The sequence below is a fragment of the Sceloporus occidentalis genome, unplaced genomic scaffold, assembly GCF_023333645.1.
Source record: "Sceloporus occidentalis isolate IW3139 unplaced genomic scaffold, rSceOcc1.0.p SCAF_9, whole genome shotgun sequence".
In the NCBI taxonomy this organism is placed as follows: domain Eukaryota; kingdom Metazoa; phylum Chordata; class Lepidosauria; order Squamata; family Phrynosomatidae; genus Sceloporus; species Sceloporus occidentalis.
Genome location: NW_028316989.1, coordinates 38,435,549 through 38,448,427, shown reverse-complemented (window position 1 = coordinate 38,448,427; position 12,879 = coordinate 38,435,549). Strand labels below are relative to the sequence as shown.

Here is a 12,879-nt window from a genome sequence, read left to right as displayed (position 1 = left end):
CCTCTGCGCATAAAAGCCTCCATGCCATGCGCAGCTTACAAGGAACCCAACACACTCCCTTCACCATTCCAGTCACATTGACCTCTCTCTGGTCAAGCTTCGGCCACAAAAGCCATCTGTCCTTTTTTGCCACACGTCCCAAAGATTTTAGGGTGCGCAAGGTAAAAACCTCACAACAGGGTCGCCTTTGGTCAGACCTGAAGGCACACAACAACAACAGGGTTACCTCCATGTCTTGTTTGTTTGTTTGTTTGGCTACAAGAGCCTTGAGGAAGCTAACCTCTGCCTTGGCAACACAAAACTGAAAGAGGACCTTCACGTCCCCTCTGATCTTAGGTGTGGTTGCGGGAATGGAACAGCCAGTGTGTGTTTGTGTGTGTGTGCAGTCCCCCCCACCAGCACCACAACGCAGGCACACACAAACACACACTCCTTCGGGGAAAGAGAGTAAAGGGATTGTGTGAGGCCTCTCTGTCCCATGCATTTGTGTATTTGAGTGTGTCTGTAAGAGTCTGGGATGTGTGTGTGTGAGAGAGAGTGAGTGAGAATGAGAGCATGTGTGGTGTGTGCACATGAGAGTGTAGGAGGGGCTGCGTGTGCATGACATGTACCTATGTATGCCTGTGTGCGAGGGCGTGTGCATGTGCGCGTCTATACATCTGTGTGTGTGTGTGGCTGGGCCGACACCTATGCATATGTTGTGTGTGTGGGTGTGTGTTGTGCGTTGCGTGGGTGTTGTGTATTGTGTAGTATGTGCGTTGCGTGTGTGTTGTGTATTGTGTAGTGTGTGCATTGCGAGTGTGTTGTGTATTGTGTAGTGTGTGCATTGTGTGTGTGTTGTGTATCGTGTAGTGTGTGCATTGTGTGTGTGTGTTGTGTGTACCTGGCTCTGCCTGTGGAGCCGAGGCGAGGGAGGCCAAGTGCGTGCCCTCCTTCCGAGCTCCGTCGGGGAAAGGAGAGGGAGAGGGGGCCGGGGCCGGGGGCGGGTGGGCTTCCTTTCCCCTTCCTCTGCCGTTCTGCAGGTGAAGGAGAGCGGAAGAGAGGCTGGGCTCCCTTCCCTTCCCTTCCCTTCCTCCTCCTCCTGAGGGCTAATCCCGGCCTGAACAGAAGCCAGGCCTGGGCCTAGCGTGCCTCCTTCCTCCCTCCCTCCGCCGCCGCCGCCGCCATGAGGGAGGGAGGGAGGGAGCCCATCAGGCCTGCTTCTGCTTCTCCTTCTGGGCGCGCCATTCCTTGCCACCGGCGGCCCCCCCAGAGACTCACCCGCAGGTTCCGGACGGGGCCGGGCGCGCCCTTCCTCCTCGCACGCCGCCGAAGCCGCCTCCATGGAGCCAATGCCGGCCTCAAGGGCCCAGCGCCATTCCGGGAGGGGAAGGGGCTCTCCGCGACGACGACGACGACGACGAAGGCGCTCCGGCTCTGCTCCGGCGCTGGGCCTCCCTCCTTGCCTCCCTCCCTCCCTCCTTCTCCCTCCCTCTCTCTCTCGCTCGCTCTGTCTGTCTTTGGGTCGCGAGGCCGCAGCGCCCGCCAAGGACCCGGATCTCCGGGAGAGAGGGAAAACCTGGAGAGCGGGAGGGAAGGGCAAGGAAGGGAGCGGAGCCACTCTCGGGCTTTAATTCCTCCTCCTCCTCCTCGGCCTCTCTTCCCGGAAAACCCGGAGTGGACTCTTGGGATTGGACAGTTTGGAGGCTCCCTCTCTCTCTCTCTGTGTCTGGATGCACAGTGGAGTAACAGGAACAAGGAGTAACAAGTGGGGTTTTCCTTACTCCTTGTTCCTACTCCTGTTTAAACAAACCCCTCTCACTCCTTTATTTATTTTACTCGTACTCCCTTTCCAGTTGCAACATAAAAATTGTGTGTGTGTGTTTGCATGCACAATATAGCAACATATATAGTGTGTGTATACTGTGTGCATGTGAATGAGTAACAAATGTTTTTCGTTGTTGTTGTTGTTGTTGTTATTCTTTACTCCTCTTCCTGTAAAAAGCCCTTATTCCTTCACTCCTACTCCACTTCCAGTGCAATATGATAACAACTGCGTCTTGGTGTCTGCATGTGTTTTGTTACTCCTTGTTCCTACTCTTCTAACAACCTCTTACTCCTTTACTCCTTACTCTTACTCCCCAGCTCTGGGAGGGCAAGGGAGTAAGGAGTAAAGGAGTAAGAGGTTTTTACAGGAGCAGACGGTAACCTTAAAAATATACCTTACTCCAGAGTGGGACAAGGAGTAGCCTAAAAGCACCACTACTCCCTTCTTTCAAACAACATATCCACCAGACACTGATACCTTTATGGGGCCAATGGAAATGCCATAATATACTTGTTGCAAGCTTTCGAAGCTCCGCCAGCTTCTTCATCGGGCAAAAATGTGTTACGAACCAAACAGGAGAAAAGCCATTGGAGATGTTAGCCAGCTCAGCTCCCTTCCCTTCCTTCTTTCTGTCCTTAGTTGAGATGGCATTATCTGGAGGGTATCTTTAGCATTTAGGGCCCATGTGGCAAAATAGGGAGATTTTTCCAAAGTCTGGGAAATTTAAAGTGCAGTTGCATCTCAACAAGGACTCTTCTCTGTCTTGGCTTCACAAGGTTCAATAGCATCCAAAGAACGGGCCCAAACAGACAGGCCAAAATAAGGCTGCTTGGGGTCACTTTGGAGGTATGCTGTTTAAATGACACATGCATCTTAAGAGGCAGAAGATGAACCAAAGCTGCACTCCAGTCCTTAGGATTGCTTTGGCGCGGCTTCCGGCCTCTTAGGCTCCCTTCCCTTCAACCACATATGAAACCATGTATGTATTTATATAAATGCTCGTATGGTGACCCTATCATGGGGTTTTCTTGGCAAGTTGCTTCAGAGGGAGTTTGCTATTGCCATCCTCTGAAGCTGAGAGAGAGTGACTTGCCCAAGCCCACCCAGTGGGTTCTTATGGCTAAACTGGGATTCGAACTGTGCTCTCCAGAAACAATCCACTGCTTAAACCACTACATCGCACTGGCTCCTCTTGTTATTGTGTGCCTTCCAGTCATTTCCGACTTAAGTCGACCCTAAGGTGAAGCTATCATGGGGCTTTCTTGGTAAGATTTGTTCAGAGGAGGTTTGCCACTGCCTTCGCTTGAGGCTGAGAGAGTATGACTCACGCAGGGTCACCCTGTGCACTTCATTACCAAGCTAGGAATTGAACCCTGGACTCCAGAGTTGTAGTCCACCACTCAAACCAGTATGCCATACTGGCTTCTCTACAAAAGTACAATAACATCCAAAAACCACAAAAGACTGATATTTTTTATTAGACCAACTAAAAATGCACATTATCCGTGTTGCAAGCTCTTGAACCTCCACCAGCCTGTTCATCAAGGGAAGGTGTTAAGAATCATACAGGAGAAATATGTATATATATATAAAGTATGGTGTTGGTCACAGGTTTGCATTTTATCAAGGTGTTGTTGGTGTGTTGCTCTTTGGAGGGACATAAGGATGGAAGGATCAGGAGCCTTGGCAGTGCCCATCATCCACAGTTTATCAGCACCTGGACAGTAGACAGGCATGTAAGTCATCACATTGTTACAGTTGTACCCATTTGGGTGAGATGGACTGTCATTTTGTCTCTCTCTCTCTCTCTCTCTCTCTCTCTCTGTGTGCGTGTGTAAATGCCCTCATTTTCCATCTGTACATATGTTAGAGAATATGCATTTTTATTCAAATCATTGTCCTCAGTTGCCCTGTTTTGGGAGAACCCTATTCTGAGGTCCTAAAATCCTCTTTGTAGGCTGCATCCACACTGCAGAAGTAATCCAGGATGACACCATTTTAACTACCATGGCTCAATGCTATGCAATTTTGGAAATTGTAGTTTGTTGTGGCTCTCGGTCAGAAAAGGCTAAATGTCTCACAAAACTACAATTCTTAGAATCCCATAGCATTGAGCCATGGCAGTAAAAGTGGTGTCAGAATGGGTGGTTCCTGCAGTGTGGATGCAGCCCTACTAATGGGTGGAAAGTCCCATGGAATTTACTGGCCTTACTTCTGATTAAATACCTTCCTGGTCGCTCTGCAACGGAGGAGCAACTCAAGGAGCTTGCCTGAGGATAAATCTGAGAATCTGACTTCTTTTGATTTTTCTCACTACTGCTTTTCTCTGGAATACTGTGTCCAGTTCTGGGCAACACAATTAAAAAGGACGTTGAGAAACTGGAGTGTGTCTAAAGGAGGGCAACTAAAATGGTGAAGAGTCTGGGAACCATGCCCTATGAGGAAAGACTCAGGGAGCTGGGGATGTTCAGCCAGAAGAAAAGAAGGTTAAGAGGTGATATGATAGCCCTGTTTAAAGATTTGAAGGGATGTCATATTGAGGAGGGAGCAAGCTTGTTTTCTGCTGCTCCAGAGACTAGGACCCGGAACAATGGATGCAAGCTGCAGGAAAAGAGATTCCACCTGAACATTAGGAGGAACTTCCTGACAGTAAGGGCTGTTCGACAATGGAACAAACTCCCTCAGAGAGTGGTGGAATCTCCTTCTTTGGAGGTTTATAAGCAAAGGCTGGATGGCCATCTGTCAGGGATGCTTTGATTGAGAGTTCCTGCATGGCAGAATGGGGTTGGACTGGATGGCCCTTGTGGTCTCTTCCAACTTTATGATTCTAAGATCAGAGTGTGGTCAAGATAGCAAGAGTTATTAAGACAAACTAGGAAGGTCTACAGCAGTTTGCTTTTGCTTGAGTCTGACCACTCCTCTTGTCACCCTGCGGCTGAATTGAGTGCAAACTACTTTGCCCTTTATGCCCAGTTTGCAGCGATGGAAATAAGCTGGGGAAAGTGGGAGGAGGAGACAGAAACCATTTTAAAAGCAACTGCCCCAGCCAAATCAGAACAGTTGAAAAGTATGTCTTTACTGCAGTGACAAGCAAACTATATCCCTTAAGATGTTTTAAGGACTGCACCTTCCCTCTCTTCGAGCAAGCATGGCAAATAACATTGGACAATGAGAGTTGCAACAGTAGTTTTAAAGCCACAAAGTCCTGACTTATCCCAGCTCTCCTAAAGTAAATCAGGCAGTGGGACTGGAGCTAGGAGAAGGAAGGGGGCTCTGGATGAAATACTGTATCTGCTTTCCTTACTCAGCTCTGGGCATAGAGGAGCTGAGAGCTTGCCATCTCCCAACTGAGGCATGATTTACAAGACTGATTGCTGATTAGATTGTTCTGTCCAGTTATGCAATAAATAAAACTGCTTACCCTAGTAAGGAGAATAGTGCAGGCCTGACCCTCAGCAGCATGCATCTTTGTAGCCAGGGGAGATTTATTGCCTTTCAAGAACTTCATCAGACTTCTGTAAATTAGTCCCGGCTTGGCTTTCCTTCAGCTGGCAGTACATTATCCTCTTTCACAGCTGTTGGGAGAGCTATTCAGGGTAAGCTTGGTTTTACAAAATAGGCTCTCTTGGCCTGTTGCAGCCATTGCAACCAAATACCTGTCTTGGACACTTCAAAGCATTTTGGAGGTCAAAGCAATGAGCAATATAAATATTAAAGAGTCCTGTTTTTGGAGACAGAGCAAAATCCTGTGAATGAATTCAGAAACAATTCCCAATGAGCTCTGTGGAACTTGCTTCTACTAAGCGTGTATCAAAAGTTGCACCTTTAAATATGCCTTCCTGAAGGGGTGGGAAAGCATGTGTCTTGAGAATAACCCCCATTACAATTCAGAATGAAGCTATTTCATTGGCATCTCATATACTATTAACCCCACCCCAGTAAACACACCTACCTGTAGTTTCAAGATTTGAAAACTGCATACACAATGTAGTAAGCTAGGAGTAATAAATGGCTTAATAAAGCAATGTTATTATTCTTTGTTTTGGAGCACCATTAATTCTTTTCTTGATCAAACTAACCTGCAAGCTTTTTGTGCACTATATATTATGTATAGTCCCTATTCAAAGCAAAGATAGGAAGAGATGCCTTTACATTATTTCCCAGCTGTAAAAATACTTTGAGTAGTAATCTATTTTGCCCATGGGGCACTACCCATTTATTATTCTAGTAAATCTATTTTCCAATTCTGGGAATGGCGGCTGCTCTGTTCCTGCCAATCTTTTGGGAAGAGAGAGGAAGTTAACATATAAAATCAACTGATATTTTTGTTTCTTTTTGTCTCATTTTAAAACAAGCATTACAAATATACCCACCACCTGTACTGGTGTGTGTTTCATGTTGTAATTTCAGTACTGGGGAATGTCCTCCCTTGGAAACATTTTGTGAGAGGACTTGTTTCCCTTCTGGCATCTCATTTATGATTCTTCCTCTCTTGATAGTTTGTAATGAAGTTAACTGCCACGATCTTGATCCCAATATGGGCCTTCCTGGATCACAGATAAAGGATGAGAATTGTGCTATCCTCCAGATGTTGCTAGACTGTATCTTCCAACAGCCCTAGCCAGCATAGAGAGTGCTGAGTAATACTGGGAGTTGTAATACATCTGCAAGACCATACAGTCATACTTGGCCTAGATTCACATGTGTTGTGCTGTATCACAAATGTTAGCTAGGCTTCTCTTATCTTGGTGTCTCACAGATATGTTGGACTATAGGGATGATGGGAGTCCAGCCCAACTGAAAACCACCATGTCATAGAAGGCTGCTTTAACCAAGGCGTTATTTTCTCCCCTGAGCTGCATGTAGTTTGGCAGTACTACTGGAGATGGCCCAACAGGGATGGCTAAATGATGGTTTTCCCAATATATTAGACTATAACTCCCAAGATCCCTTTGCTATTCACCATAATAGGTCAAAGTGATGGAAGGTGTTGCTCAAACCATTTGAAAAGTCAATGGAACCCCTAGTCCAAGGATGTGTGATTTTGTGAAGTATGCAACAAAAGGCTTTGTTTTTAGGAATGCTTTGAATTATTTTATGTGGGTAAAAATTAAGTCCTTTTAGCCCTACTGATTTAAAAGATATACTTGAATCTCTCTTGTTTAAATCTGTACATTTTGAAGACTGCAGTACTAAACACACATACTTGTAAATAAGCCAGAATAGAACAGTGCAACTTACATATGAGAAAATGTGTACAGGAGTGTGCTGATAGGTAGTTTTAAAAACTTTGCCTGGAGTGTCCCAAGTATGGACTTACAAGTACAGATGCTTATTCAGTGTATTTTGTTTCTGCAGACAAACAGGATTGATGTTGTCAATTAACATGGAGGGGGGGGGAGGAAGAGGACACAGAAAATATCTCCAGCCAGTTATGCTTTTTATATGATATTATGCCATAATAAATAGGTTAATTTTTAAGGAGGAATTGTTGGTGTTACTTTTAGCAAATCAGCACCAATTGTATGACATCATGTATCATGAAAAAGTATTACTTTTAAAAATTCACTTTATTTGTGGAGAAACAGTCCAGCTTCATGGACATTTGCAACAGTACAATGGAACCAAGTTACAAGTACTCAGTACCATTTTCCAGCAATATCAAACAAGGAATAACGGTAAGTAATTTATCATTTACTTTCATTTCATTACCTAGTTCAGCTCTTTACTGCCTAAGGATATATGTTATTAATATAGAAATAAAGGCCCAGAATCTGCTGGCATAGTTTCTACATGTGATAGCTAGGAAATCCCAATAGCTAAAAACAGATTCTTTTCTGATAACTGCATTCTGTTCTCACCTGATGCATTATTTTTCCTGTTGTACAATATTCTAGATTTGTCACACACCACTGATTTTCTTTGTGGGTGGTTTCTTCCTTTCCAGAAACTGGTTGTAATAATTTGCTGCAATCAGCAAATATGATAATAATTGTTTACATGACATGTATTCTAATGCCATGAAAATGCTTTGACTTCTACATTTAGTTACCAACACTCCTCTGTCCAACTGAACAAATAAGAAAATAAAAAGTGATATGATAAAACCAAGCCTTTTGACCATTAATCCCTCATCCAAAAACTTTCTCTCCATGTATGATGACATTTCTGAGTTGCTGCTTTCGTGCCTGTTCTTTCTAAAAGTGGGTTTTGCACTTGTAATGGTATTTCTAAAATCTTGTGTCTTTTTCTCAAGTGCATTAAGCCACTTTTGATTATACTGAGTCATATCACCAGTCTATCTAAGACAGAGAAAAGGGTGTCCTTGCCCATATTTTGGCAAAGCCTAGAAAAGCTACTTTTTTTGGATTACAAACTCCAAAATCCCTCAGCCACTGTGGCCATGAGTCTGCAGACCAAAAAATATGTATTTTCCAAGCTTTCCTTCTGTCTTTAGACATGTCTCCTGCTAGTTATTTGGTATTCTTATAAAAGAACAAAGTCCTGAATACGAGAAAGGTTATCTACCAATGAGATACATTTAGATACACATACACATGCTCCAATAGCATTAAACTGGGATTACAAAAAGAGATCCAAAAAGAGAAATGGGGGTGAAAGTGATATTACATATCAAAGTAAGCAAAGTACAGTGTTGGACTATAACTCCCAGGAGCCCAATACAAAGAGGAGAGCCAAGTTAAAAATGCTTGGAGGTGCACTCCTCAAAGGACAGGGTGTGGCTATCACTGTCTTCCCAATTGTTTAGAGCTGCAGTCCAACAACATCTGGAAGGCTGTACATTGCTCACTCTGATGCACATCTGAATAGAAATATTGCTGCCCTTATCTTTGCTCTAGGAGAGTGCTTGTTCATGTTTGTCTTCTGTGTTCTCAGCAGTTTTCCCATTCCTTCTGAAAGGCAGCGCTTCTGGCAGCAGCACCTTCCCACTAAGGCACTCAGCCAACATTGGCACAAAGGTCTGCACATTTCTGCTTGCATCAGCAGCACATACTTGCTCTCTGAAGATTCCCAGGCACTTGTGGCTCCAGCCCACACCTGCTCAGGAGATGAAAGCTAAAGATTTACACTGCATGGTGTGACACCTGAAGGCCAAATGTAAGAAAAAAGACAGATGTATGGAAAGATATACAAACAGAGGAGGAGGACATTTAGTGCAACATCCTGAGGACCCAACATGTATAACTCCAATCATCCCTGATCACTGACCAGGACTAAAAGGAGTTGGACATTATCAAGAGGACCACATGCTTCCTACCTCTGACTAGCTGAGAGTATGGCAACTTTGTAAGATGATTAACAAAGTTGAGCTAAAAGGTTTGTAAAAATTTGGAAGTGGAAGAAGGGCAAGATCTGAAATGTATGTTCCTGGAAGAAATGCTAAGCTGGAAGCAAGACAGGGAGTACAGACAGCAGGGGTGGGCAACTGTAAAATGTCTGTAATCATTTTCTCCCACCATCCAACGAAACTGGAAGGCCACTTCTAGTTTCCCCAAAAAATGCAATTTTAAGCCAAAACAAGATTGGGAGTGGGGTGGAATTAATTCTGTGGAGCCTTCCAGAGGAGCAATTCTCAATTTTATAGTGCTGGGGAACTCCGTAGGCTAAACAAAAGAATTGCATAGTGTTCCTACAGACTGCACAATTTGTACATCATTATAGGGCAGGAATTACTTTCAACAGTACTCCTGCATGAGAGATTTTTGGCTCTGCCTTAGTAGCTGAGATACTGAGGTTGCACATCAAGACAAATGAGAAGGATGTCCACTGAAAAGCAGAATCATAGGTGTACACACTCACAAAACATTATGCACAAACAGGGCCACTATGCTGGTTCTAAAGCACTGATTCCCAAACTTTGGTCTTCCAGATGTTTTTCACTTCAACTTCCAGAATTCCTGACTGTTGGCCAAGCTGACTGAGGCTTCTGGGAGTTGAAGTCCAAACAGCTGAAAGACTAAGGTTTGGGAACCACTGCTTCTAAAGGGAATGAAGGACAACTCTGTATACATCACTAGAAGGAGATAATATAGTAGTGTGTGGACATACTTCCCCTTTGCTAGTAATACAATATAATGTTTGCCAGCCTTTTTCTAACCTTGATCCAGAAACAGGGCAAAGGGAGAGGAGACCTCCACTCCCCACTCTGCATTTTCATTGCGAGGAAATGAACAGGATGCAACACTGAAGAAAAGAAACCTCCAAAGGAGGTTCTAAATGTTAGCAGTGAGAGAGGGGATCCTGATTCGATAGAGGATTCAGCAGGTACACAAAGACACCAACTTTACTACCCATCTGTATTCTTGGGACTTTCATTTCCAGGGATCCAGAAAAGCTGTCAAGGAGGGGACCAGCTATTTCCCAAAGAACTTAACAAAAAGGAAGTGGTGGTTACTGTGTGCTGTAATCCTGGCATTTTCAAGGGAAAGTACTGCTGAAGGAAAAAGCAATTTCCAAAGAAGTCTGCCAGTCATTTGTGAGCCAGCCTAACAAAAACTGGCAGGGCTTCCTGTAAAAATGGTGCCTGTGCTGCTTTGTGAAGGAGTGGATGAGAGCCTAAGGAAACATCATGTGTTCACACTACTACTCACCAAAGAATATAGGTGAACTATGCCCTCTGCCACAAGGAAATCTGCTTACCCAATGCTAAGAACATGCTGAGAAAGTGACAGAAGGCTGTCCCTGTGAAAAGGATCCTGTGAATTACAGCATGTAGAAAAACAGCTTCCTTCTCAATCCATCTGATTTGTATCCCTCCTTTCCCTCCACACTGAGATTTAGACAGAGATGGGAGGACCAAAGCATAGCAGGTAGGCTGACAGCACCCCTGAAGAGAGTGATGGGTCTGTGTCAACACTTGACATTTAAGCAATTTTGAAATGGAGCCTAGGGGAAAATCAGTGTGCATGCCATTGGAAACTGAAGCCTACTAAAAGTGAATGATTAAAGAAAGTGTGTGAAAGCTTGATGATGGTGGGGAATCCATTTTATTCACCTTGCGATATTTAGAATTTAAACCCATGCACCCAGATGAAGGGAGACCTGGTTTGAGTTACCACTTACACATGGTGATATATGTGCATGTTTACAACATAAAACAAGAGATTTAAGCTCACATGTCAGTTAAAGAGCTGTCAACTAATATCTGTTCCCAACCACTTTCTTGGAAATAACCAAAAGACCAGAAGCAAACTAAGCCCTCAGCCCAGTATACAAGGCCATGGTGGCAAGGCACTGATGCCTGGCCAATGCTTCAGGCACTTATGGCATATCTTCTCCCAAGCCAGATACAGCAATGAGCCAACAACTCCAATGCTGCCCAGTTCCATTCCCTAGTAAGAAACAAGGCCAGGCAGAAAGAGAATCAAGTGATGCTTGGCTTTAAATGCACAGTGGTGTAATACAAACCTCCTCCCGTATTCTCTGGTACATGACCATTCCAAAAGCACCTCTGGGCATGGCCTAAAACCAGCCAACTGGGAAGAAATGTTAACCTACAATTTCAATTTCTATGAGGGCTCCTTATCCCACACATTGGTCACAGACAACTCAGTACCGTTTCTCTCTCTCTTTGTTTGTAATATTTATGCAATATTGGTAAAACTGCTCCCCCCCATCCAATGCCTCTTTTGGCAGGACCTGCATCTTCATCATGGATGCTTGTTCTCTCCATAGCATCTCCAGCACCACTGTTGTTTCTGAAGTCTCAAGGGCCAGGTTGAGCGCCATTCTTCTCCTGCCTAGAAGTGGTGATGGGGTGCTGTTTGTGGCATGCAGCTCACATCATTGCTTTCTGTTTCATTAATCCCTTCTTTGCTCCTTGGTGGATCTTTAAATCTAGCTTCCCTGTTTAAAAAAGGAAACAGGAGTGAGGAGGGGAGCCTCATGAGTGCTTCTTTTTAAAGGTTATTTGCAATGTAAATCAGCTGTAGGCAACAAGATCTCCTCCTCGCCTTACTGTGTTGCTGTCACATTTGATTTTCCTGCTTGAGAAATCAGACATTTCCAAAAACTCCTCACTGGTGGAGTGACACAGGGAACTGTGAAGCAGTGTGCAAGAGGGTGGAGAGAAGGAAGGAAAATAAATACAGGGAGGGTGAGGAAGAAATTGGGGTGGAAACTAACAACCACAGCTGTCAGAGCTGCAAAGAGAAAAAAGCAATCATCATACTGAGGAAAGCAAACAAGCCAGCCTAAGGACTCAGGTAAAAGTGAGAAATAGTTGTCAGCTATTATAGAAGACAGAGGAAGTGAGTGGAAAGACGTGCAGGCCCCTCATCACACACCAGACAGACAATTTAACAAAGGATGAGAGCAGACAGAGGGCAGCAGAGCATCCTGGAAAAAGGCATGGCTGTTCTCAGGACAAAACATTCAGCTGCAAGTTTGAAGGTCAGAATCAGTAGCCAGGGTATTCAGTGTAAGGGAGGTTCCATAAACCTGCAGTTCTAGGTCAAACACTGGCCTATTCTGCTGTCTTCCTTCAGCAAGCATCCTTCACACCCTCCTTTCGTCAACCTACCCATATTGTATTGTGGTAATATTTTCATGAGGGCAACCAAAAGGCACAAGATTATGTACAACCTAGCTTTCAAGATACTCAACCTCTCATCATCACACAAGCTAGTGTACCATCAGGTCAGAAAGGGAAAGAGGGCAGGATTGGTCTTTTAAACCATCTCACCTGCATGTTGGAGAGTGGGCAAGGCTACTGCCAAAATGCTTATATAATAGCTCTAGAAATTTCTGAAGATGCGTTGCGCAAGTGCAGGATAACTCATATGTGTGATTCACAGAGACCACAAAGAAGTACATTTATTTGTTAAATTTATATCCTATTTTTCTCCTGACTGGGAACCCAAGGTAGCTTACCACAAACTTTAAAAAACTGTGTTGATAGAAATGTTTAAATTAAATATCACATTAAAATGAGCAATCATTACAATTGTTTGAAATCATTTCAAAGACATAAACAATAAAAAATGGAGCACATATACACACCCATTAAAAAAAACTGCACATAGTTAATCTCCAAATGCTTGTTTAAACAA

General features: G+C 44.1%; 2 protein-coding genes across 6 annotated transcripts in view; both read right to left on the bottom strand.

The window, feature by feature from the left end:
* LOC149307310 (zinc finger protein 609-like) overlaps positions 1-1,477 on the bottom strand; it is an 87,992-nt gene extending 86,515 nt beyond the window's left edge. For all 4 annotated transcript variants that reach the window (XM_089538867.1, XM_089538869.1, XM_089538870.1 and 1 more), the window contains exon 1: positions 1,261-1,477. The gene's annotated coding sequence lies outside the window, so the exon portion shown is untranslated. The remainder of the gene's footprint in view (positions 1-1,260) is intronic.
* A 5,904-nt stretch (positions 1,478-7,381) lies between these two features.
* TRIP4 (thyroid hormone receptor interactor 4) overlaps positions 7,382-12,879 on the bottom strand; it is a 50,378-nt gene continuing 44,880 nt past the window's right edge. Inside the window, exons 13-14 of one of the 2 annotated variants that reach the window (XR_016282366.1) lie at positions 11,468-11,674; positions 7,382-8,913 (exon numbers count right to left, since the gene is read on the bottom strand). Coding sequence is in view for 1 of the 2 variants with exons in the window: in XM_089538864.1 (XP_089394990.1) it covers positions 11,607-11,674 (68 nt within the window). In the remaining variant the exon portion in view is untranslated. Of the gene's footprint in view, positions 8,914-11,187; positions 11,675-12,879 lie in introns of those variants that run through there. The other variant, XM_089538864.1, reaches the window with a different exon arrangement.